This window comes from Phallusia mammillata, chromosome 7, assembly GCF_965637545.1.
Source record: "Phallusia mammillata chromosome 7, kaPhaMamm4.hap1.1, whole genome shotgun sequence".
Taxonomy (NCBI): domain Eukaryota; kingdom Metazoa; phylum Chordata; class Ascidiacea; order Phlebobranchia; family Ascidiidae; genus Phallusia; species Phallusia mammillata.
Genome location: NC_137258.1, coordinates 12658680 through 12684383, shown reverse-complemented (window position 1 = coordinate 12684383; position 25704 = coordinate 12658680). Strand labels below are relative to the sequence as shown.

Genomic DNA, 25704 nt, shown 5'->3' with positions numbered 1-25704 from the left:
TTCTTAACCCATGTAACGATTTCCATTTAAAGCAAGGTGTAAATTAATTATTTTGGGTTCATTAATATCTACAGACGAAATTCGCATGGTTAAAGTAATTGTTAGAAAGCTAAATAACGTAAATAATTTAATAGCGATCAATTTGAGAAAATGAAAAAATAAATAAAACGTAAAGAAGTAATCAAACTTAGCTTTAAGTTTGGGTACTAAATAATTCAATGGAACACTTGGAATAAAGTCCCATTTTATCAAACAGTGCGGAGTGGGTAGTAAGATTGTTTGAGTTGTTGTTGGAGTATTTTAACATCATTAATCAGTTCTGTGCTTCTATAGTCGAGCGGTAGCTCTGGTACAATCGAGCATGTAGCGAGATAACTGGGCAAACAGACAGTTGGTCATTGATCCCAGTAAACACGCGTCTTTCCTGGCTCAAACTTGTTCGGAGAAAAAGACAGGATAGACCTTGTTGACAGCGATTGCAGAATTATGTTACTACCAGGTAAAGCATACGAATTCAGTTACACAGATTTTGCTGTCATTGCAGCTGATCACATCGTTCTTTCTGCAGGGTTTTTACGTAATATGAAGCGTTTATTTGAGGCAAACCGGACTGGGCTGAAGTGACTCTGAAAGAATGCCCGCAACCGTAATTTGCGAAGTATAATTAGCACTTGCAATGACTCGTACTTTCCTGCTTCAAATAATTCTCTGCACCAGCGGCTGGTACTTTTTGGCTGAAGGCGGCAGGTGCTTTGAAGAGTTTCGACAGCGTCGTAATTATGAAAGTAATTGGAGAGGTATGTTCAACCTTTCAACTGTAATAATTCTTAACCACGATTTGTGACAAACAAAGTGCCAAAAAAATAATAAACAGTAAAATGTTTAAATTTAAAACTAAATGGTTTTTAGAATTGGGATATTTCTATCGCGCTGGTTTTCCTGACTCCACGCAATCGACAACCCTTGGAAAGACAGTTAATCTGAAGTGTGCCCATTTTAGTTACTCGGAACCCAACCCACCACCCATACAGATAATATGGTACAAAGACGGGAGGAAGATAAAAGGTGTCCAAGGAAAGGTAAGAAATACGACGTACATAAAAACAACATTTTCATTTGTATGTTGTATTCAAAAATATACAAATTAAGAAAACCGTTTTACGAAAGTTTTTGTGTGAAAAGTTTTCAGTGCGCTAGAAAACGTGACAGAAAACGATTCTTGTTATAGGTTACTTTCTCTGGTTGCAAGGAGCGACCTCCATATCGTCACACCACTCTTCGAATCAAATCAGTTGATGTAAATGATGGAGGTACTTACTCCTGTCGTCTGTTGCTAAAAAACTCTTCCGAAAACGACCCGAAGTTGCTAGAGGAAAACTTTTACGTAAATGTGACGGACAACGAAGGTCGAGGTAACTGTGCAAAAATAACCTTTCTCAACATTGTTAATCAGAAAAAAACAATAGCTTGTTTCTCCCTACTAGAAGTGAGGCCACCTACAACCCTTAATTACTACACTGCGGTCACGTCGACAACCCAAACTGATACTACGGAAACTGCTACAGGTCATGTTGGTTTAGGTAAACAAACTACTAACTTTTAAAAAACAAAAACAGTTTTAAGTGATGGTTATTTATTGTTTGCAGATGAAACAATTTCAAGAAAAACCCTCATTATATCAGTTTCTTCGGGTGTTTTTGCATTGTTACTAATTTCGGTGGTGATGATATTAGTTTGTCGAAAGCTGTGCCGACATTCCGACAAGCCACCCGAAAAACTTCGCTCTCTGGGACCACACGTCACACGCATGCAACTTCGGAACGATTTTAATGAAAAGAAATACGGCCAAGTAAATAATTCAAACATAAATTGTACAATAATTATTTATATGAAACAAACATTTTTGTATAGCTGGCAGAGTACGTAAATGAAGCTCACTACAGAACACTATTTCCTTTCATCAACGATAAGGAATGGTCGCTACTAAAGCAGTCACATGTCGATCGTGAAAGGTAACAACTCGGTTGTGTATCGCTCAAAAAGCTCGACTGTTTTGAACCAATACTCGTTTTCTCAGAACAGAGTATCGCTATTTTCCACTGCCGGTGACTGACCAAAACCCGAAAACATCTTAAATGAAAAACATAATATAAGAATCTATATTGTTACATCAGTTAGTCGTTACATGGTAATCACTATTTCAACAAAAACTAACATATTGCATGTCGATCCAAACCCACACGTCACACGTATTGCAATCCAGCACGGGTAACATTTGTTCATGTTTTCACACCAGCGTTAAATGTGGAGTTGAGTTTTCAATGCCAATTGTGCTTGGAACTGGTAACTTTGGCCATGTCTATAGAGGTGAAATCGCACTAGCAGATGGAACCAAGCAGCTATGCGCTGTGAAGCGATTAAATGGTAAGCAACTACAAAAACATATTGCTGGCATTCATTAAAATAATACCAAACAAATCCGACATATGGTTGCAGATGGTTACAAATCACAGGAACTTGGTCACTTTTTGATGGAGGCCATCACTCATCTACAAGTTGGTCATCATTGCAACGTTGTGTCGTTGGTTGGAAGCGTACTTCTTGATGCCATATCAAACACGGTACTGAAATTTGTCAAAAACACACGATTTTCACATTAAATTTGTATAATCACCACCCTTAAAGATGTGAACGCAGATTCCAGTAATAAGCTAAATTTGGCGAAATTAAAAACAAATGGCCGCAACATGTAAAATCGTTTTAATACATTGATTTGAATGCAAAACATCCTCGTAAGCCCTGCTGGTTAAATATGCAGAGACAGAAACATGGGTTGCGGTAACAGCATCTTGTCAATAGCATACCTAAAGCACGCAATTCCGTTGAGGGACAGGACAGGCGAAGGCAATTCGAAAATGATACAACGTAGCGAGTAAATATGTCTAGACGCCTCTCAGTCACAAATTGTTTTCAAGCAAACATCAACTGATTCACTTCAGATAGTTTGCGGCAATTTGTCTTTATTTCGGCAAACATAGAATGTGAGTGTAATATCGTAGATAACATTGTCATGCAACTTGATAAATTCCTTTGTAGGGACAGGACGACGACGACCAATTGCGGAAACCTCCGATCCTGCTAATGGAACTCGCAACTGAAGGAAACCTAAAACATTATCTTAGCGAACGACGGTAGGAACCACACGGTTGTAACGCTTAAAAATAGAACTTGAGTCACTTTTTCATGCTCCTTTTTTGTCTTGACTCAAATATTGATAAAAAAGGCATGCTGCCACAAATAACAGATCATTTTAAAGAAAAGTGTAAAAGGCAAAGGCATATTTGGCAGTACAATAATTAAATTGTGTAGACTTTGTATTGGCGAGTGTGGCAATGACTTTATCTGAACATTCCTAAAGCATATTGTTGTTGAAAAAATAGTGTTTGCGTGTACGTTTGTTGCGACAAAAGCTAGACGGCCTTTTGATGCTAAACTTCACCAGTGTTTTCTACATGTTTGTTATCAAGCTAACGTAGCCACTTTGTACACCATAGATTGCAAGCAGACCAACCATCATCATTGCAAGTAATAACACAAAACGAAAGCAACTTTGTAGTTGGCAAAGGTCTCACTTTCCAAGATTTAATGTCGTTTGCTTATCAATCGGCTCGGGGAATGCAACATTTGGCAAGTAAAAACGTAAGTGAAAACACATGTTTAATTTTACGCGGCGTTCGCACCACGAACTAGAATGATACAGTTTGGGAGACCACATTTGGCAGTTATTAAGTTGAGTGCACAACCGTCATAAACGTTCAAATACTTTGTTTGCAGATTATACACAGAGATCTCGCAGCCAGAAATGTGTTAGTTACCAGCGACAAAATAATTAAAATAGCTGATTTCGGATTGTCAAAGCACATAAGAAGCCTACAGCAGGAATATTACCGGATACACAGTCCTGCGGTAAGAAGTAAATTGATGCCTTACTTATTTGATTGTAAACATCCTGGCTTTATCTGACAGATGACCCCAGCGAAATGGACAGCACCCGAAGCACTTTGGGAAAATAAGTTCTCTATTAAGTCCGATGTGTAAGTTGTGATAAAACATTCATGGCAATCCAAACTTTCCACATGACTATTTTTGGCCTAGATGGTCGTTTGGAGTGTTAACATGGGAGATATTTACTATGGGCGGTCAACCGTATCAAGGAATACCAGTTAGTCAGCTGTACCGTCGACTTTCTTCCGGTTACCGGCTTGCCAAACCAAATCTTTCCTCCGATGTGGTGTAAGTTATCACTTTTTATCTGCTACTTTAAAATGGCGAAATACAGTATCCACAAAAACATGTGGACGTATTTTGAAGACAAAACCGGTAGGAAAAAAACATGGTTATCACTTTCCGAAGTTTGTTTCGAGTTGCGCCACTGTGGCCACACCTTAAAGTGTGCAATGTTTGGTTTATTTACACAGCTATATCTGCGCGCTGTATTTCAACGTTTTGTTTTGCTTCAGGTACAAAGTGATGAAGCGTTGTTGGGCGTGGGAAAAAGACGCGAGGCCCGACTTCAAGGACCTCGTGCTATTTTTTGACGGTTCACTCGCTTCTGTGTCGCAGGTACCTGTACGTTCAAGGCATCTCACAAATATAGCCGGCGCCTTGCACTGAAGGCACGCTGCCTTTAACACTCAAGGCAAAGTGAATAACGAGTTAAAACCGGATTAAAACGGACAAAATGTAGAAACGCGTATTTTACCCATATGGCTGCGTGCTGGTATGTCATGCTAAACTAAAGCAACTTTAAAAAGTTTGAAAAAACTATGTTTTGTGGTTGATAAACAATTATCACGTTTGGAACCAACATAGTTATATTGCAATTGCGATATTCTTCACGGCACTACACCATTTAACGGTATATATTACATCACTTTTCAGTAGTTGTCTCGTACGTCGTGAATCACCCCAAAGTAGCACCCCGATTACCCAGCGATATTTCTCATAAGTTTTTTGAAAACCCTTTAATTTAGAAATGTGTAGAATAGAATTTAAAACAAGTTAATGTTTGCAGCAACCGTATGTGGATTTTAATCAGCGTGCCGATTCAGTGATCACATCAACAAGCACTGACGTCTATTCGAAGAGTGGATCTGAACATTCCGGATCCGATTCAGTATTCGATTACACCGATTCGTCATGCGGATCATCCGAATCCGTCGCTTCTAACAGCAAAGATTCAGCATTCAGTACAATGTCGTCGCAAGAGGGCGAGACAGCAACAGTAACGCAGACCAAAATAACGAGGAACAATTTTGTGTTCAGTGAACTCTTTAATCCTGTGTACGAAGGGTCGAATAAAAACGGTAAGTGCTGCACACATAACTGTTATTCGTACACTAATGCCTTACGTGATCAGTATCTTGGAAATCATGGAGTGGTTTTAAGTTTATCCGACAAAGACTTTTCAAAGGTCATTAACTCAAATAAGGTAGTGACCACTTATTGGAAACAATGTCCAAAATATTATGGAATTGCTGGATATAACAAAACTACACAACATTATCCTAAATTTATGTGTATACATATGCATATTGAATGTTTGCTAGTTTTTTTAAGTATAACATAATGCCGACTTGAAACACAGATCATCGGATTAACCAAGGAGGAATGGACACAGTATGAGTCTTGTGAAAACCGTAATTGTTGAAAAGTACGTCATTGCTTTATCACTGCCAACCAATCCTCAGTCATACACAGTTGCCAATTTTATTTTTTCGCCTCTTCAAAGTGTAATATACTGTGTTCAAAACAAAATGCTCTCATTTTTCTGGCAAGGAAGCACAGTAGGCCAAAACCACGGTTTTGTTGCAAAAATGCCTGTTCTTATGTTATTTGCTACAACAGAAAGAAATAATAAGAAGGCAGTAAAAAACAACTACAAAAACATACCGTTCATAAACAACTTACTACTAGCAATTTTGGTAAATATGAAAACGAAGAAGTTTGCGATACAGTGCGTAACCCGAAGTTTGTTAATTCCAAAAATTTGTGCAAAATATAATTTGAAAGTACTAATCTCAGACAAAAAAAACGATGTTTGATTCGAACGTAGGAAACTCAGGTGTCAAAATATGATCATGGGCATAAAGGAAGACGTCGCTACGGTTTGAAAAATGAAAGATCGCAAAACTTTGAATCTCATCAATTTTCAGTACAATGCGTTTAGCAAGCTGACATTTCGTGCATAGCGAAACGATGTAAGTGAAACGATACTGCTGTAACTGCTCTTTTGTGGAGACCTGTGCGAGTTTAAATGGAAGTGTACCAAAATACAGACACTTAAAACAGCTTGACAGTGAATTTAATTGAAATGCTAGTAAATGTATCGGGACGACTTTAAAAAAACATATTTGTCAAAAATGAAACTATATGGTAGACGTACTGTGACTGAATGGTAAACCAGGAAAAACGTAGATAGTAGAAGATGCTGCAACACTGAAACCACTACAATCAACAAATCGAGCTTTAAAAAAACGAAAATCACCTTCCAACAGTGTGAGAAACGAAGAAATCTACCTACATGGCAGTGGAACGTAAAATCAGGGCCTCCGTTAAAGAACCAACCACTTTTATTTCATCCGGTTGGTGTCATAGCCTGTTGTGGTTCATAGTATCTACTCCACAGTCGGTATTTCGGTGTTGGCGACATACTTCGATTGAGCGGATTCCGCGACGGGGAAAATGTGACGTCATGTGGAGGGGTGCGGGTTATAAATGACGTAGACGGCTGGTGAACCACATCGTACGTCATACGTTTGAATATTCCACAAGCTGAAGAAAGGATTTTTAGATGTTACAAAATCGAAAGTACACAAAACGATCCCAGTTAAAGTATTTATGCTGTTATAATGAATTATTAACATTTTCCCGGCCATTTGCAATCAAAACTTTCTGCTTTTGCGCAATGTTTATACACACGTTTGGTATGAAGCTTAATTAACTTCTGTTTTCAACTTACCTGCAATGAGGATAGCTGTACTTATCACTACAGTAAGTATTGTGTAGACTAGCATACGGTAAGTGTCCTCATAAGAAATAAACCAAGGTTGTTTATCCGATGGACAAGTTGCTGATGTTGGTGAGGCAACACCCGATTTGCCCTCAATCACCAAGGCAATCTCCTTCAACAAACAAACACATTTTACGGTTCAAGAAATGAAAAGAACAAGCAGAATGATGTAAAGAAGTAAAATAAACCACAAAATTGAACGTTGCTAATGGACACAAAATTACAGATATTTTAAAGGCGAGGAGGGTATTACATGTACAGCACATTTTTATCAATAAGCTATATTTAAAAAGTTACCTAGACCAAAATTCATGAAACAGAAATTCAACAATAAATCCACATACCTCTTCTTGACTAATAATGTCACTCCTCAACCGAAGATTTGTTGTTTGAAATGAAGCTTGTTCGGCAGCAGAAATCAAATAACAATAGGTTCCATGCAGTGTTTGGTCTCTTATCGCTTCTACCGTTACCGCATTGTGATTGTCAGCAAATATCTGCAATAAAAAAGCTTTTTGTAAGGTAGGTAGGACGCGTATTAAGTTCATCCTCTTTTAGATTTATTTTTATATTTCCAAAAGAAATCCGACGCGAATCAGAGTAATTCACTTGACTGCCAATTGTTGGTCAAAACATGCGTTAAGTGTCACCAAAGAGCACTTTGATCTGTGCTGACAAGATTTGTACAATTTGAATTTATAGCGAATGCGTGTTTTATGTACTACCTGCGATAAAATCAAATCAAACTAAGACTGATTTCAAAGTCGTCGCTATCCGTTTTAATCCCTAAAGCAGGTAAATTGGAAAACGCGTCGGTAAATCTAGTACAAACCTGAACAGTTGAATGGACGAGTTTGTTTGTTTTCAAACACAGCGTCACAGGCGATCCCACTTGTAACTTTTTGGATGAAATTTCCCACAGAAAGTTAGGAGCAAAATCCATCGATATCTCCCCATCATCGACTACACCTGCTTCGTGGGATAATGAAGACACCGTCACTACAAGTGCGTCATCAATAGTTGCAATTTTTCCTTCAAATGACGCAATCGGCTCCAGGACGCAGGCAAAGAAACCTGGCAAAAAATACACATCTACTCAAGGTACATTTTAAAGCTATAACAAAGTGGATTTCACTGGCCTAAAATATTTGACTTTAACAAACAACCTTATTAAAATTTTACAATAATTTTTATCCTGCCTAAGATACATGTTTAACGGTAATTTTACAAAGACATAGCTGTGTGCAGAAGGGGGCTTTGCAAAGATAGTTTTGTAATTTCAATGCAAATACCTTTAGCCTCGAAGTAAGTCATTTTGGTGGAAAAAATTTGCAACTCGGAGCTTCTAAAGTGTGCGTCACAACGAAACAATCGAGCAGCAATCTCATCCATACGAGCATCCAAACCCGAACAAGCAGAACCTAAACGAGAAAATTCATTTCTTTGGATAAGTGACGCGACGTCACTAAAATATCCGAGAGAACGCACCTTGTGTTTCGTGAGTTGATGAAAGTCGAATTGGAAAAATGTACTGCTTAAGAGTCGCAAGCCTTGGTTCGGATTTGGCAAGAGATGCGTGAAAAGGTTGGACAGTAACCTGCGAAAGGTTAATTGTTACACAGATAATATCTTGAAATGTTTAAGTGTCCTAGTTTGATTCTTGCTTATAAGATGCTGTGACATATGACTATGCTACGAGATCAACCAGAAGGTGAGTAATGGATTTTTGTTGCTTACGTGAGATGTGGCAGAAAAGGTGTTGGTTGTGTAAGTTACATCGGCACTAATGGTGGAAATTGGCAGAACTACACCGGTGTTATCATCTACATATAAATGTGTGGGGTTGGATGTAGACCAACTTCCAATGCTGCCGTCTGGATTTACGAACAAACTTTCAAAACAAAATCTGAAACGCGAAACAATGTTTTTGAGGTTTAAAATCATCGCTTTACCAAAACAATATCTAACAGTTATTTACTTTTGTCCAACTGAAAGTCTAACATGCCGCGGTTTTATTGCGTGTTCCACATTGATGGGAAAATAATAAACAGCTGAAGGTATTGGGGCGTCCAGGTAACTGGCAACCGAGAACATGGTACTGCCCTCTAGCGGTGTGTGAATACCGAATGAGCGATTTCCAGAGTCAGGTTCCACTTCAATCAAGTCATACCTACCATAAACAAATATTAACTCAACAAAACTAATTACAACTTTTTGTTTTTATAAGAAAATTAAAAGTTACATAATTTGGTGCTACGCCTACATATGCTTGCATCATTAGATTCAAGAATGTTGTAGTTTAAAAGAAATCGAAATTCGGCCAACTTTTTCAGTATTGCATTAGTTAATACGTAACATTCCTACAAACCGGTTTTGTGATAAGACAACGTTGTGAAGGGTTTTATCGAATTTTTCGCCAGTGTCGTCAAACTGATCCACTACAAAGTTGAGGGTGGCAGACATTGGGAAAAATTGACTCATTGCTTGGGAGGAATCTTTCAATCGAAACTGTGTTGTGGATCTTGCAACAACATACGACACGTGACGTACCTGCAAAGAAAAATGTTGATGTCACATACAATCTGAAATTAACACAAAAAGTTTATTGACGATTTGTTAAAACAACACAGTAAAGTGGTTGCAAAGGCAAAATATTAAACCGAAAAAGAACTACCTGTGGCTAAAACTTATGACCACAGCTCCAACTGTAAAGTCGAGAATTAGGTCACTTACTTTATTTGTTTAATTGGTACAATGTTTCAAACTAACGTTTTTTGGGCAAAAAAGGCATGCAAGCAGAAGAAAACAAATTTCTGTTTGTTTGTTGTTTTGACCTGAACATGGAGTGCAAGTGTTTGATTCACACCGAACCTCTCCACCGATGTGACTCGCAATGACGCATCACATGGGTTGCTTCCTGATTGCACAATCCCTTTCCGGTTCACCGTCACACACTGATCCGGCGTTATGACGTCATCCTCACATTCCCCACTGTCAACAGCAGGGACCGAATCTTTGCAAGGACCAGAACGCAACACTGAAATAGTATGTAGTTGGTTACAATACAAAATACAATTGGAAATATTGTTTTCAGACGGGGGATTTTTCTGCAAAAGTTTTTACTCGCATTTTATAACTTTCAGTTTACACAATCACTTTTTTATTTTTGATGGATAGTTTGGACAAAATGGCCTTCCAATTATAAAATATTTATAAAAAGTAAACATAAAGCAAAACATCAAATACACCCATAGTAAAATAATTTGAAAGTTTTTTGAATGGGAATATTGAAACATGGCCAGTCTACTAATCAAGTTAGTGTTTTCTGTCAGTGATGGTATGGCCTATGTTTGTCTGAAACAGTGCTTTTCAACCGTTTTAGTGCCACGGAACCCTTGAGGTATTTTGTAAAATTTGCGGAACCCCTCCCCAAAGTCATCTTAACACATGAAATAAAAGATGGCTACGAAAATATAAAATAAACATACATTTCAACTAACATGCCCAAAGCACATATAATATAAAAGTAACTGCTTTACCAAATGTGTAGCTTGGATCGGTCGTTTCTACATTTGTCTCGAAATTCAACCAAAAGTGTAGCCATGCTGTGTTTATTACGTCACAATTGATCGATGGTGTAACTAAGGATAACTAGATTTGTACAGTCGAGCTTTACTGTTCGCAACAATAAATTATGAATCATTTAGGTTTAAATTGTTACAACAAACCTCGGGGAACACTTGTCAGTGTAGCAAGTGTTCCCTAGGGTTCCGCAGAACCCCGGTTGAAAAGCACTGGTCTAAAAGTACAGGCAGAGCATCTAGAACTACAACCCTGTTAAACACTAACAACCTGAAAAGGTTGTTTAAGGTTTTAGATTGTTTTAGAACGTACCTTCATAAATCACATCTTGTGCTATGCCATCTCTGTTGGACTGAACTTGGTATGAAGTGGTGGGAGTAATAAGCAAACTGTTTGCACTGCTCCACTCTTTGGGTGTTGATGTCAACAAATTCAAAGGCTCAAACACCTAAAAACAAATGGAGTTAAAAATATTTGCATTTTAAATCAATTTATGAAAACTAAAAATGCTTTTCTGGTATCTGTAGAACCAAAAAGCCTTATTGTATACAAACATATCATGTCATATTTTAAGTTATCATTCAATGAAATACAACAAGTCTGCATTCAAAAGAAACAAAACATAATAAGTTGAAACAAGCAGCACATATAAACAAAAAAGTCCGGTGACCATTTTCAGATTCGGCTACAACAAATACAAGTAAAACTAGAAAGATGGCTTTCCTATATATTGCCAATTTATGTATTCTTTTCCCTATAAATTCCATATAACAATTTAGTAGAAAGTATCAACCTAAACTACAAAAGTTTTTGCCCATATTCTTTTTATATCATTACAATGTTATTTACAAAAATAGTAAAAAAGAATTTGTATGCACTTCTGCCAATATCCAGCTTTAACCCCAATATTATTGTCAAAGGCTTTTTCAGCAGCAGGTAGTTAATCCTTTGTGTTTAACAAATCTTTGTAAATTACACATAATCCATTATTATGCTTTTTTATTGTTTTGTGAGTTTATTTCATGTCAAAATTAAGAAGCTATGCTGAAACAAAATTATGACAAATCGTTGATAAGATGAATTTACAGCAAACTTAAGAAGCCATGTTGTGGCACTAATGCCACAAATCGTTCTTAACTGCATTTCGCAAATTACAAAACAGTTTTGGTGACCTGCCTTTTAGTAATCGTATGGCCGTTTTAAAAATTTCCTGTATGGGTGCTTGGGGGTAAATTGTTGGTCATCTTTAAGGGTTTTATGCATTCTGTTTTTATAATCCAGAGTTATACAGAAAAAAGATGAAATAATGTGGAAAGGTGTTAAAAATACTGAAATTTTGCTTTGATTTTCTTTAGGTTGCCGGCATTATATAAATCTAATGTTGTTGTTTGCATTGTAAACAAATGCATTTACAACTGAAATGCATGCCTACTGTACATAGTCACAATACAGAATGAAAGTTAAAAGCAAATATCATTTTTCAGTTCTCATCTATAAAATAACATGCAGTAACTGAAAAGCAATAATTGCCAAACTATTTATTGAAGCTACTTGCATCTTTGACTTACATGATTTGAAGCAACAAGTGAAGAATAAATCTATGTTTACAGAAATAAAACAAGTGGATAAAAAGTAAATTGTAATCAATCCACCTGTTTAAATCACAACAACACATTGACCACTGTCTTTTTGTAAAATATTTTAAAACACACTTTTTTTGCAATTTTAAAACAATAGAGTACATAGAGGAAGATGGCTTACTGATAAAGAAATTTCAGCCACTAGCTCAGTTGAGGAGAGTTGTTTCTGTGAAGGGTCACTTGCAGTCACCCGCACACTAATAGAACCATGACCTGGAGTAACCCCAATCACCAACATGCTGAACTGCATTGAATTTGGTGTTCCAATCCCAGCCTGTAATGATTTAAAAAAATAATGCATAAAACAGAAGCACAGAAACCTAATTTAAAGACAGGTTAAGAAAAGTCACATTTCCTAAAATGCAATGTACATCTCTTTTTTAAAATAGAACAATTACGACCAGCAAATTTCCAAGATACACCTATTTTCAATATGATTTTGAAACAAAACACCTCTTAACTTACTGTCTCATGTACTGTAACTAGTTTGGTCACTGAAGGATTTCCAGCTTTCCAGCTAAACAATAGTCCTGGTACAGCATTTCCAAAACTCAGAGGATTTTGATTGTCCCCTGATGTGCCTTCAACATGTAAAGGAACAAATCTACCCACATGGAATCTTGTCAAAGGACATCCAATGCGAATACCAGAAAGTTGGATCACCCGAACAATGGCTGGAGCCTGATGATATTTGTACATAGTGAATTTTCAACAAACTTTTTTATCTCAATTTTGAAGCTGTTTTTTTTTGGTGGAAACAAAGTATTTTAAAAACAATTATGCCATAAATTCAAAGTTTTGTCTATTGTAATCAACAATTTAATCTCCAAATCAGTTCACATATGTTAAGGAAAACATTTTTACATAAAAAATAATTACCTTGCAATTAAAACTGGTGCCATCATGCAGCAACACCTGAGCAGTTACTTTTACTTCTCCCAAATTTAATCCTTGTGCCAATCCAGCTTGACTCACATTGATTGTTGGATTTCTTAAATTATCACTGACGATAGTATATTTAACAGAGTAGTCAGAATGTGGTCCTCCTTTGATTGTCAGCTAATAAAAAGTTAAATAATTACATTGAGGAAGTTTTCAAAGCTAGAATACAGACCTTCTTTACATAAAATAAAACCTCTACACAGTAAAGAATACACATTCAACAAGTTATGTTGGTATAAGATACATGAAACATTTTTGTGCATTTACATTTTTGGTAGCAGCTATATATCAAACACAAACTGGCAACAAACCTGGAATGAGGCATGTTTAATCAGTGTTACAACAGGTGGCAGTAATTCAACCACAGGAAAAACCTGAATAAATACAAGATAAATTTACATACTAATCTTAGCAATTAAATATTAAGTCACCACCAAAAAGTTGGGCCATATGTTTAAAGCAAGAGAAATAGTAAATTTATTTGAACAGTTTCATGAATAACTACAATTTTCATACCACAACATGAACAGAGTTGCTTGCAATAGTTCTCCCACTTCGAGAAGTTGCTTTGGCAACCAATGTTGTGCTTCCAATATTTACAGCATTCACATTGCTCAGTACAATAAGTTGGTCAGTGGAAGCCTTAAAAAACTAGTTTTAAATAGTTACATGATGAAATATCACATAATACTTACAGAATGTACATTGCCAGTGGATACAATACCACTGGGAGTGGTGGTTAGCTGAATGTCTAGATACGACAAAAATCTTGCTGGAAGAATTTTACCCTGCTTGTCAAAAACTTGCATCACGGCTTCTACCCAACTACCAACTTCCAACCGAGTGGCAACCTGCAAAAAAGTAGTTCAGTGCCCGATGATTTTACCTGATGGGCATTATTTAAAACAATTATGCTTCATACAAAATTATTAAGTTGTATCATTTATTTGCCAGTGTCATCCCAGGGTGTTGGATAACACTTCATTATTCAGTTAAAAAGCTACTCTATAGAGTTTGGGCCTTCACATGTTGCACAATACATTGTAACAAGTTAGTAGTTGCATACTTTGAGCTGAATACTGCCAATTTCATCCACTAAAACATCAGCTGTTGCAACAATTGTTGGATCAAGGCAATAATCAATGACCTTCAATAAAGCTCTTCCAGCTGCTACTGAGGATATCTGCATTTAAAAGAAACACTAAAGTATTTTCTAAACAATATAAGACCACAACATGCAAACACTTTAACACTGATTTAATCTAATTTAAGAAAATAAAGCATTTTTACCTTCAACAGACCAGGTTTTACGTCACTAATGCTGACCACTTTAAATTCCTGGATACTTTTGTACATAAAATGACCAGAACCACCGATAATTGATATTTCTCCACTACTATTCTCATGATTGTACAGCACCACTCGATTTGGGGATAACTGTGGCTTAGTGACAACCAAAACTGCAATTGAACCACTCACTTCAGGATCCAACCTTTCAAAGTAAATGTTTAAGAATAAAAATGAAATGCAAAATGTAATCCAAATTTACCTCATACAATCATGAACTCCACAAATTTCAGGATTGGTTTCTTTAATGTATCTTGTCATTGATACAGTTATTGATTGTTCTCCAGTGGCTTCACACATTCTTGCAATTTGTGTCACTGTGATGAAAACATTTGTTGAGGGAGATTATTTTACCATAACTTTAATAACATGTTCGCAATAAAAGTGTTATCGATTTATTCACATTTAAAAGAATTAAACTAAGTGAAAAAAACATTTGTCCAGAAACCAGGTTCAAGGGGAATTTCAGGCCAATTTGTTGCAAAAACCTAATTACAAGTTTACCTAAATTGTCAAGTTGCATTTTTGAATGGGTTGTGGCTCTGGTTCTAGTCTACAGGTAAATAACATTAAAAATACATATCACTAATCACCTATATGTTTTGTTTGACTTGTGGAGTCAACTGTCACATACAAAGATTTTGATTCAGCAAAATCAATTTCAGGAACATTAGAAGTCCATTTTAAGTAGAGTGATGTGAAATTGTCAAACAGGTTTCCATGGACATCAAACACAGTCACATTAATGTGAAAATGTGTTTGTACCAATGCAATGGTCTGAAAAACATACTTATATTTGTGTTAAAGTGTTAGGCTTGCTGAACAGTGAGGAAATACTTTAATTTTGAATTTATTCAACATTGTTTTTTCAGTTGGGAATACAAATTTAAAAATTGTCTTGCATATATTAAGTAAAAAATGAGCACCTGCAAAGAATGTGTGCTGTGAAGTGGGCATGATGACATAAGAGGTGGAACCACAGCTTCAAGTCTGGTTGGGATGGTACATGAAACACTAAACAGGTTTGCATTGTTAACAACAGTGCAATATTAAAATTGCTAGAAATGCAATAATACATACCGTACTTCCACACTTGCTTCAACAGGAAATGGGTTTGTAGCACAGGGTTTGTTAAAAACACGAAACATTACAACTGATTCTCCCAAATGTAAACAACGAGTCAATACATGGTGTTCATGTTGTGATGAGGTAATATGAGCTGCAATGAAATGTATTAAAAAGGCAGTATAAGCACATAAATTTACCTGAGAACAGATTTTGTTATAATACATACATTAAGACCATAAAGAACAAGCGATCAACAAGCTAAATGTGTTTATTACAGTTTATATCCCCAAAAGGCCAACAACTTACAAACATATAGAACTTTTTTGCTGGCATCTTTCACTTTTCGCTGGTATCCAGCATGCCAAAGTGGCCATCTTATTGGTCCTCCACGAAATCTCAGGACTTTGCTTGAGTCCAAACTTAAGACAGCTAGTTTGGGTGGATCAATTGCCTATAATATAACTGTTTTTTTCAATACATTGCTCTTAATTTTAAAACAAGTAAATGCTTTTGAGGCATTATATTGATATTTTCAAGTTGATAATAATGCAAACAAATTAGCACATGACATTACAAAAAAAACAAACAAACATTGTTTTGCAGACTAGTTATCAATACCATATTAAACAAGTGCATTTCACCTACTTGCAATGCAGGAAAGGCAGCTACTGTTGCTGAAACCATAAGTTGCATTGTCCTACCATCCTTATTTGTTTGTATGTAAGTGGCAGTGATGGTTGTGTAACCCTCTTGTACTGCTTTAAAACGACGCCCAGTACATGAATTCATTGCATATCTGTCATCACTTGGCACAGGTTGAAAGTCACTGATATCTTCAAATATATTGGTATCTTCTATTTGCCAATTAACACCACTTTCTCTGCAGTCCACCACTGGGATGTGCTCTGAAACATTTTTGATTTCAAACTAACACTTTGTCTGTGCTGAAAGTTTCATAGATCAAACAAATCATACACAACAACATCAACCTGATACAATTTCAACCATTAATGTTTTATTTTTTTAGAATGTATCAAAATTTGTCTTTAGACAAGATGCTGTACAGCTGATTCCAGTTAACTGGCAATCCCGTAAACATTTTTATGCGATTAACCGAATTAGCAATTATTTAGAACCAGAATAACAGGATTCACAGCATTATGCAAAAAGCAACTTTTGTGATTTAATGCCTGCATTGGATTCTATTTAAAGTAGATTTTCATCTGGGTTAAAGATAGTTGCATTTTTAATAAAGATGTTTTAACAATATTTAACTCACTTGAGTCAACTTCAGCATGCATTGCCAAATACAGATCAAGAAAACTTCCAGTCTGTGTTTCTCGTGGTGATGGTAAAAACAGTATTTCAACAATAGGAAGGATGAGAACCTTTGATAAACCCCAGTGGTCTGGATTTCGCACATCAGTTGCTTGCACAACTGCTGATCCTGTCTGTGCCTTAACGCTCTGTTCAATTTTTGTCATAACCACACCTGCACTGTTCACTATAGCCAACTGGGTTTTATCGATGGACCATGTGTAGTTGCCACTCCCTGGGTTAACAATAACAGATAGATAGGTAACTGCTTAAAAGTAGTTTAAAATACAGTAATGAGTAAACACCTGAGCTTAGAAAGTTCATTTAACATAAGATCACGAATTAAATTATTTGAAGTCAAGAAAATTTAAGATAAAGCATAGTTTTGATTAATTTTTGTAAACAAGTAGCATCACAGTAATTTGGTGCAATAACTTGCCTCCTGTAGCCTGCAAGGGATGTTTGTAAAGAATGGGCTTTGGTTGCCAAGGAAACACAACTATAGGGGGAATAACCATTATGGGATCAAATATTTCTGCAGTTTGTCTTGCTTCAATGACTGGGCTGTACTGATGAATGCTGCCATCCTATAATATATACACAGCTTGTTACAGAAAGAAGGTTATAAAAACAAATTGTTATCCCAGAAACCTGCTGCATGATCCCAGTTAGTTTTGCAACAATTTCTGAGCTGCCTGATTTGATCGTCTCAACATAATACCAAGTTCCATTTTTGGTTGAATCCATAACCTATGATAAGGTGGAAACAATCATGTCCTGAACTCCATATCCTTAGCCATACGAGAACTTACCTTAAAGTTAATGCTGTCAATACTGCCCAGAATTTTCACATTGTCAGTAGGCCACAATTTGTGATTTTCGCTGTCATACATGTCAATCAAAATGACATATCTACGATTTGTTTCCAAAACCCACCTGTTGTGGGGCTGTATAGATATTTCTTAAAATATCAAACATACAGTTATTGACCAAAAGTGATCTATTGACAAATAAGTTGTTTGGAAAATATAAAAAAATATATTAATACAGAAATGTTTTAGTCGCTATATTTTACAAGCAAAATAAGCCTAATTCAACTCCAATTATTAAGGTGATAAAAAGTTATCGAATTAGGTTAAAAAAGTTGTGCATACTTAAGTAGGCAGGTTCTGATACATAGATGTCACTGGATGCTTGAACTGTTTGTTGTTTTAGATTTTTATCCATTAATCGAATCTGACTTTTGCCTTTATGCTCCCCAACAACAATGGAAGTCTTAGAGCTGAATGTAATGATGGGAGTGGTCAGATCCTGTTCACTTATTTGAAGGTAATACTGGGGATTGGGCAGTTTGATTTCTAAAAAACATGCATATCTTGCTTTTTTACAACAGCAATAATAATATATACCATACTTGCATTACATCAGCTCTTCTAGGTGAGTTGTCAGCACCAACAACCTCTAGTCTAGTGGTTTATTAACCACTACGATGTTGATGAAATGTTTAAAATAACACTTTCCCATTTTGGGCCATGAATTAAAACAGTTGAAATAATTTTTTCACAACAAGTTAAAATACACATAAATGATGATTAAAACAAACCCAATGCCAAAAATTATCCCTTTTTAAATGACACATGTAATTGTGCCACATGCCACATAGATTCAACACTCCAACAAATAGTAAACCTGCCTTAAAAACTGAGATACAAAAAATACACACCAGTTGGTCGGCCCTTTCTCCATTGCTCAACAGTGTAATGAATTGATCCATGCTGTGGTAACCAGACATCCCCACCAGGATTTAACAAAACTTTGTCACGGACTGTGATCCTGACCTCTGCTGACTGGACAGCCATTGTAGAAGTCATTTCAGCTGTTACATAAGCAGTGCCTGTTTGCAGCCCTGTAATACATACAAGCATAAATAATTGTTCAATACTTATGCAGAAAAACGTATAAAAAATGACTAGCCGTTGGACATTGTTTTACATCAGTATTTAAATTTTAAAGAGTGCATTGAAGAAATAGTTCAAACAATCTTACTGTAATATAAAGCTATTAAATATGAAGCTAGAAAAAGAAATGGTTCATAATTTAGTCATTAAGCAACTACTTTTAAAACAATTGAAATTACCAATTAAACACAAGGCATCTTACAGATTGCCCACCTGATATAAGGATGGTATCAGACTGCTTTCCTTCTTTCTCAAGCTGCTCAACATAGCTTTCAGCATTGTACATAGTGTCTATAAATCTTTCAATGCTTAAAATAGTGTGGGCAAGAACTTGTACTTCTCTGCAAAAAACAATTTGATGACAAACAATGCCCAGAGGTGAAATAGCAATTAAAATCATATTAACCCATCCCCATCAGAAGATGTGTCATGCCGTAAGTTCCAATCAAATAACATTCCTGCTGTGCTGCTAAAGGTGTTGCCTAATCATAGAAAATATATATGTCTTTTGTCAAAATAAAACTTACAGGATTACGGTGGGAATTCAGAACCCACATCTTTAATAATAAAAAATGACAAATAACCACACAAACATCACCTTCTTCGTCAAGTGCTCTGATTTTTAATCTCTCTGGAGGATCTTCGAGATAAAGTTCTCTGGTTCGAGATATAATGTCGATCCTAACTATTCTATCCACAATCACATCACACTATAACAAACCCATTTCAATTAAAAAATGTTCTGGATATTGCAGTGCATTCTAAACTTAAAAAGCAGTGACCAATGTAAAAGTAAGTTGGTGGCACTGAAACTGACTGCTACATCCAATGCATGTTATTGTTATATTAAGCTTAGCCAAACTATGACCAAGATGAATAATATGTGTTGAGTGGGTGGTGGCAAGGTAGCCCAGCTTGTCTCAGTCAACATATTTCAATAATTGGCACCATTGATTCAAATGGGTAAGCTAAAAAGTCAACAATCATACAAGTATTCCACTTATAATTATGCGAAAAGTTGTAGTTGATCTAATGCTTCAAGATAGTTGGTACTTCCTTGACACCCATTTAAAAAAAATGTACTCCAACCTGCAAAATGGTGCCAGTAAGTTCACTCTCTGCTAATAACAGTGTTGTTTTCCGGTATGCAGCTTTGCTTTCCACAAAAACCACTGCTGATTTAGTGCAAGTATCTTCAGATCCATGAATTGGTTGAATTGATGCAATACTTGGATTTAAAGATCTCCTGAATATTATAAACGTTAAAGTTTGGTGCAGCAGGATTTATATTTAAATGTTTGAAAATAAATGATGCAAAAATTTAATCAGTAGAAAGCATACCATTTGTAACAGCCTTCCTCCGCAATGATTGTGTAGTTTACTTGAACCTGATCATGGTACGGCAAAAGAAGTTTGGGAACAATATACGAATTCGCAGGAACCAACACAAGCAAAAGAAATAGCAATCGTTTTATGCTGTTGTACATTTTTCTACGACTATAAGCGATACAAAAAGCAGTGTGACCAAAGTAACCAAACTTCTTAAAACAGTACAAATAACTCGCATAATAAAAAGTTTCCATCGGTAAAAAAACATCATCAATCAACACATACAAAACATTTAAGCCGGGTAACAGCGTGAATAAATTGAAATGTTGCAATGAAGTTGCGCGCTCAACATTTGCGTACTTTAACCGAGTTCGTTGAAGTGCAACATGTTTTACGCATTTTAGGTTCTTTTGAAATTACAAAAAGTGTGTCTAAAATTTTCAGAAGTAACGTAGTGAGACAGAACATAGTCTTAACATCGACTAGTGTGTGTAAAGCCATTCACACTATATCGTTTTCTACATATGGTTTAACATTACGAGGGTTTTAGAGGCGAGCGACGGTATATATTTTTGTATGTTAAAGACGCAAAAGGAATGTTAATCGCCGGGGCTGTTTAATTACACATCTACACAGTTAACATGTACACAGAAAAAAAAAAACGATAGCAACCGCAGGCTACGAAGCAATAAAAAAAGTAGGACAAATATAATAAAAAGAAAGATTTTAAGCGAAACGTTTGTGATGGGGTTGATGCTTGGCGACACCTTTGCGCCCCTTAACGAAAAGTTCTGCCTAGGCCTTCGCGACAAAAGCCGCTATATTTCTAAATAAATGGAACTGGCGGGTAAATGTTTTTTTGTGGTCGTATTTTGGGCTAGGTGTTAGAAATCTTGAGTAGGCTATACGTACTACGTTACTATGTTTATGTGTACAACATTTTTTTGTAAACCTAATAAACAATCCACTTTGTCACGAAACCTGAGCAGCTTTAGTGCAACAAAATAAAGTTTTGCCGTTCGCCGCTAAGCACTCAGACGGATTGTGACTTGTTGAACTCCAGAGACCCTTGTCTTACCCGCATTGGACAATCGACAAGGGACGCGTTTCTGTTCTCGCACGCGATAACTATCGGACACCACAACGAAGCAGTTTAACTAATGCACCAATTTGGCAGACAGGGTTACAGGACTGCGTGATCTACGGAATTTGTGATTGTATGCAACAAATCCAATAGACACCATGTGAACATGCGCAATTTTGCAAAGAAGTTGAAATTGCGCCACAAATTTGCCATAGTTCATTTTGCCGACCAGAAAAGTCCAGGCCTGAGTGTTCTAAACCTACAGTATTGATCTCGAATAACCTTTCAACACACTCGTTTATTAATACACTTTTGAACCTGTAAAACGGATATTGACGTTAACGATTAGTGCCGGAACTTAGACGAACATGTCATTATGATCAATAACTACTCCACGGCGTCATATGCTTTGTTACATAAAATACAAATAGCTAAAAATCGGGAGATGGATCACACGATGGTAATATATGGCCCTAAAGCGCCTTGTATTTTTGATTGGCAAGCATATACTTTTTGCTCCTTCCGGAACTAATAAGGTGCTTCGGTTACGTGTTTTTTTAACTTTAGAATGATCCTCGAGGGTTGTGTGAATATATAACAGCGCCTTTTTCATTGATCATAAATCGAAGTATAACACGTATAATTGCATTTGAATCACCAAGCTGCTGGACCTTTTATGACCTGCAAGCTGACAGCTTACAAGACTGCAAACCTACATTCGGGCCAAATTTGTGACGTCAGGTGTTTGTCTGTATTGCACTGGTGTGATTTCATCTGTGTCGTCACATTGCGACTGCGCTACCCGTACAGGGAAACGTATAGGGTTGACGTTACTCATGTTGTTTTTGATCTCGCTTCAAGATACGTTGTTGCGAATTTATAAGATTAACGAACACGTATGTTGGTTCAGTTTGTGATTAGGATTAGAGCCACACAGTAGGATTGGTATGGACAAACTGTGTTTAGCAGTTACGTGTATTTACTTCATGTCAGCAAGCGTTAATGGACTTTCAGAAGTGGAGTTTGCGGCCTTCAAAACAAACAACAAAGCAGAAACAAACAGCGGTCTACAAGGATCTGTGTCGATTTCAGGAACCACATCATTGTCTTTTACGATAAAAAGCAATGGGATACCAGACCACCCAACAGGTTGGTAAACAGCGAAAGTTACTATTCTATTTTCGTTTCACACGGTAAAAACGTATGGGTAGAAAAAAACAATGGTTTATAAATTTCTTTAATTATATTCATTCATTGTAGGTCCTTCAAGTAAACATATCAGACAACAAGCATATTCAATAGCGATTCCTAATCTGGTGAACAGAGGTGTTTACGAAGGCACTTCCAATTGCCTGCCGGAAGGTCTAGTAGGGTTTGCAACAAACGGAGTTCCACTTTTTAACTCTTTTGGCTCGGAATGCTGCAATTCAGGTAACAAGGTATCATTTATATATCGTATTAAACTTCTTTGCTTTTGGTTATAAAACATAACATCTGTTTAAAATATAAAAAAGTATAAAGCGCTGAATTAAAAATGGTGTACATTTTGTTTTGTCAGCAAACGCAGATGTGCAGTCATATGACAAATGTTGGGGGGAAGTTGATTCATTTGGCAGATACCACTACAAAGTTCCACCAATGTGTCTTACGCACCTTCAATGCAACAACGCTTCTTCCGTGTTGGGTGAGTTCACAAATTATGTAACATTTGTTTTTTTGCCAGTCATTTTAAATACCATGCAGCAATATCTTTGTTTATTTAGGCACAATCTTCTTTGTTAAAGTAATATTAACGCCATGTATTGGTGATTAATTGATTATGTAGCATAAAGTCATGTTTCTCATTCGATATTAAACCAGGTCGTATTAAAAACGTTATACGGCATCGCATTTTAACTATTCCTAGCTCCGTTCAGTTAATGCGCTGTTGCTATGGCGTAGGTTGAAACTAAATAGATTTGATAATTAGTGTGGTAATTATTTTTTGAAACAAACATCGTTAAACAAATTATTTGTGAAAACAAAAATTGATAATTGTTATTAGGTGTTGCTCTCGATGGGTACCCAATATATGGACCGTATGACGAATTAGGAAGATTGCTAAGCTCGTCGGACTTAGATATATGTCATGGCCGCTTGGACAGACATCAAAACTACAGGTTTGTTTTCAGAATAATCTTACCAACTGTGTGCTTTACGTTTTTGTAATATTTTTTGTGGTTTTAATTACAGGTATCACATGACATTTGATTTTCCATACACTGTCGGCTGCTTTCGAGGCACCCCACCACCAGGCTATCTGCCAGTCACCTGTGGATGTACCACGTTGGTAGAGCCGTGTCATGGGGTACGTCACATGCTCGTGCTAACTAGAAATGTGAACAAATGTTAATTTGTCGCCTCACATGACTTTGTAATCTGTTCGGACATGCTTTCACTAATCTAATATTTCTGAACGCCGAATCCGTTAAAGATTTTGCGCCGACAAAAAAAAACATTTTTACCCACGTAAAAATATTTGCATTAATATACAGTTCAGTAATTCCGTTTATGCTAAGCCAAAAATAGTCCGACACCTGAACTGGTTAAGAAACTTTCCACTATCCTTAAGCATGTTTACTTAAAATCTGTCCCGAATTACTTAGTTCGGACATCCTACAAACAAAATTACGGGAATTTTATGAACACCAGTAACTATGTAGGGTTCCACTTTAGGTGGCATTTATTCTTAAGCTATATTCCCTGCATGTCAGACGATAAGCTTTTAAGTTTTTAAGGTTTTATTTGGTTTAGGCAACATCTCCTCCGGTACCTGTAACACCTGGACGAAAAAAAAGAAATGCACAGAGTGGCATGTCGATGAGCTCCTATTTACTAACCTCAGTAGCACCAACCTGCTGCGTATCGGGCCATAACTGCACAACAACGACAAACCCACATGCTCTTAGCTCGGCACAGAACATCTCTCCACTGTCATCAATCTGTGTTTTGTTGTTTATGCACTTGCTTGCGAAACTTTTGCTGTAATATAGCAAACCTTATGTAAGTTATATCTTTTAATTTACTTTTCTGTTCCAGTTGCTGTAAAATGGAAACAAACTGTTACGAAGGTTGTGGTACTGCATTTTTTGTTGTATTTATTTCTCCAGCGTTTAGAATTAAAGTAAACAAAAAAACTTAGTGGCGTGAATAAAAATCGACCACTGCAACACGTGCTGATACGGCATTTCCTTTTTTCGCTAATGAATAGTCGAAAAGTTAATTAGTTAGTCTAAATTAATTAGGCCTACTACATCTAGTAATGTTCATATGTTTTTAGAATAGCAAATGTAAATGCATATCGTAGTAAAATCTTTTGAAGTGTTGTTTACTTTCACCAATCGATCGGTGCAGTTTAGGCCAGAATATTCAAGCATTGGTCGCCATCCGCAGATGGTTCGCCTGTTTTTGTACGAAATGCATCAGTTTTTTAATTTGATTTGGTTTATTTACATGCTAAGACACCAAATTGCTGTATAACAACAACTTCGTAACTTCATAACGACGAACAATGTTGTTTCTTGTCTGTGACGGGAGAAACTAGTTGTCACCTCTAAGCGAAGTGTGGTCAATTTGTAAAAAATGATCAAGCATACAAAACCAATTTTTGATTACAGACGAAATATTTTTGACCGAAACTGGTGGCAATTTGTTCGAACAGTTTAGACCTTTGGAATCAGTAACCTTAAATCAAAAGTATAAATATGACAAGGAAGCAATGCCTGTTCCCCACGGTAATGAATGTTGCCAAGCTGGTTGCGTAGCAGCACATGGTTGACAATATAGAACTAAGATAAACACATTCCTGGATAAATTTTACAACCATACATCGCGGCTATTAAATTGAGCGATAACTAATTGTCCTTTTTCCGGAAAACAGTGAAGCAGGTGTGGAAACAAGCTGCGCGGTTCAACACTGCACAACCATATCCTTTCCAGTAAAGAGTCATGCCACAAGTTAGTTACTAAAAATGATTCATCACCAGCACGACGCCTTTCTTAAAAAACAATGTTGGTTTACAACTTTTTTAGCCGCTAAACAATGATCAAAAAAACTTACAAACATTGCAAAAAACAGCTACATGTTGCCTTGGCGTGACAGTTAAAAAGATACACATAATTAATAATACTTCCAAAATGTACGATTTGTTTATGTATCTTGTTTAATAACACAATATGAGTGAGAGCAACAAAATTTCAAACATGTCCCGAAATCATTACAGACCAGCTGATGGCCACTTGGTATAATCCATAGAAATGTTTGCAAGATGTACGTCATTTTGTTCCAGAGAAAAGTGCAAAGTTTTATTTCTGTTTTCACCAGTC

At 36.4% G+C, this 25704-nt stretch overlaps 3 protein-coding genes across 3 annotated transcripts; 2 read left to right on the top strand and 1 right to left on the bottom strand.

Moving 5' to 3' along the window:
- Window positions 1–168: 168 nt before the first annotated feature.
- Window positions 169–6020, top strand: LOC145239532 (fibroblast growth factor receptor-like). Its single transcript, XM_080102877.1, has 17 exons — window positions 169–499; window positions 569–797; window positions 910–1079; window positions 1229–1412; window positions 1485–1580; window positions 1647–1849; window positions 1912–2012; window positions 2297–2424; window positions 2497–2621; window positions 3097–3191; window positions 3555–3699; window positions 3835–3966; window positions 4027–4094; window positions 4156–4293; window positions 4521–4623; window positions 5075–5366; window positions 5648–6020. Exons 2-17 carry the CDS (start codon window positions 677–679, stop codon window positions 5683–5685), a joined length of 2139 nt encoding a protein of 712 aa, XP_079959003.1. The 5' UTR covers window positions 169–499; window positions 569–676; the 3' UTR covers window positions 5686–6020.
- On the bottom strand, window positions 5756–20529 carry LOC145239536 (nuclear pore membrane glycoprotein 210-like). Its single transcript, XM_080102883.1, has 36 exons — window positions 20268–20529; window positions 20016–20172; window positions 19525–19636; window positions 19333–19408; window positions 19140–19267; window positions 18692–18874; window positions 18123–18326; window positions 17781–17929; window positions 17620–17718; window positions 17404–17555; window positions 16931–17199; window positions 16297–16556; window positions 15958–16102; window positions 15664–15802; window positions 15510–15597; window positions 15177–15360; window positions 14786–14900; window positions 14527–14728; window positions 14303–14419; window positions 13932–14087; window positions 13753–13878; window positions 13548–13610; window positions 13174–13353; window positions 12760–12975; window positions 12416–12568; window positions 10967–11102; window positions 9907–10109; window positions 9441–9622; window positions 9051–9242; window positions 8810–8978; window positions 8561–8669; window positions 8365–8493; window positions 7905–8164; window positions 7417–7569; window positions 7022–7184; window positions 5756–6834 (listed from the first exon to the last, which is right to left on the bottom strand). The coding sequence occupies exons 1-36, from the start codon at window positions 20507–20509 to the stop codon at window positions 6638–6640; spliced, it is 5808 nt and encodes a 1935-aa protein (XP_079959009.1). The 5' UTR covers window positions 20510–20529; the 3' UTR covers window positions 5756–6637.
- Window positions 20530–22099: 1570 nt separating this feature from the next.
- LOC145239534 (uncharacterized) lies at window positions 22100–24548 on the top strand. The gene is made up of 6 exons (XM_080102881.1): window positions 22100–22488; window positions 22600–22770; window positions 22898–23023; window positions 23384–23498; window positions 23572–23686; window positions 24133–24548. The coding sequence occupies exons 1-6, from the start codon at window positions 22287–22289 to the stop codon at window positions 24364–24366; spliced, it is 963 nt and encodes a 320-aa protein (XP_079959007.1). The 5' UTR covers window positions 22100–22286; the 3' UTR covers window positions 24367–24548.
- The last annotated feature ends 1156 nt before the right edge of the window (window positions 24549–25704 follow it).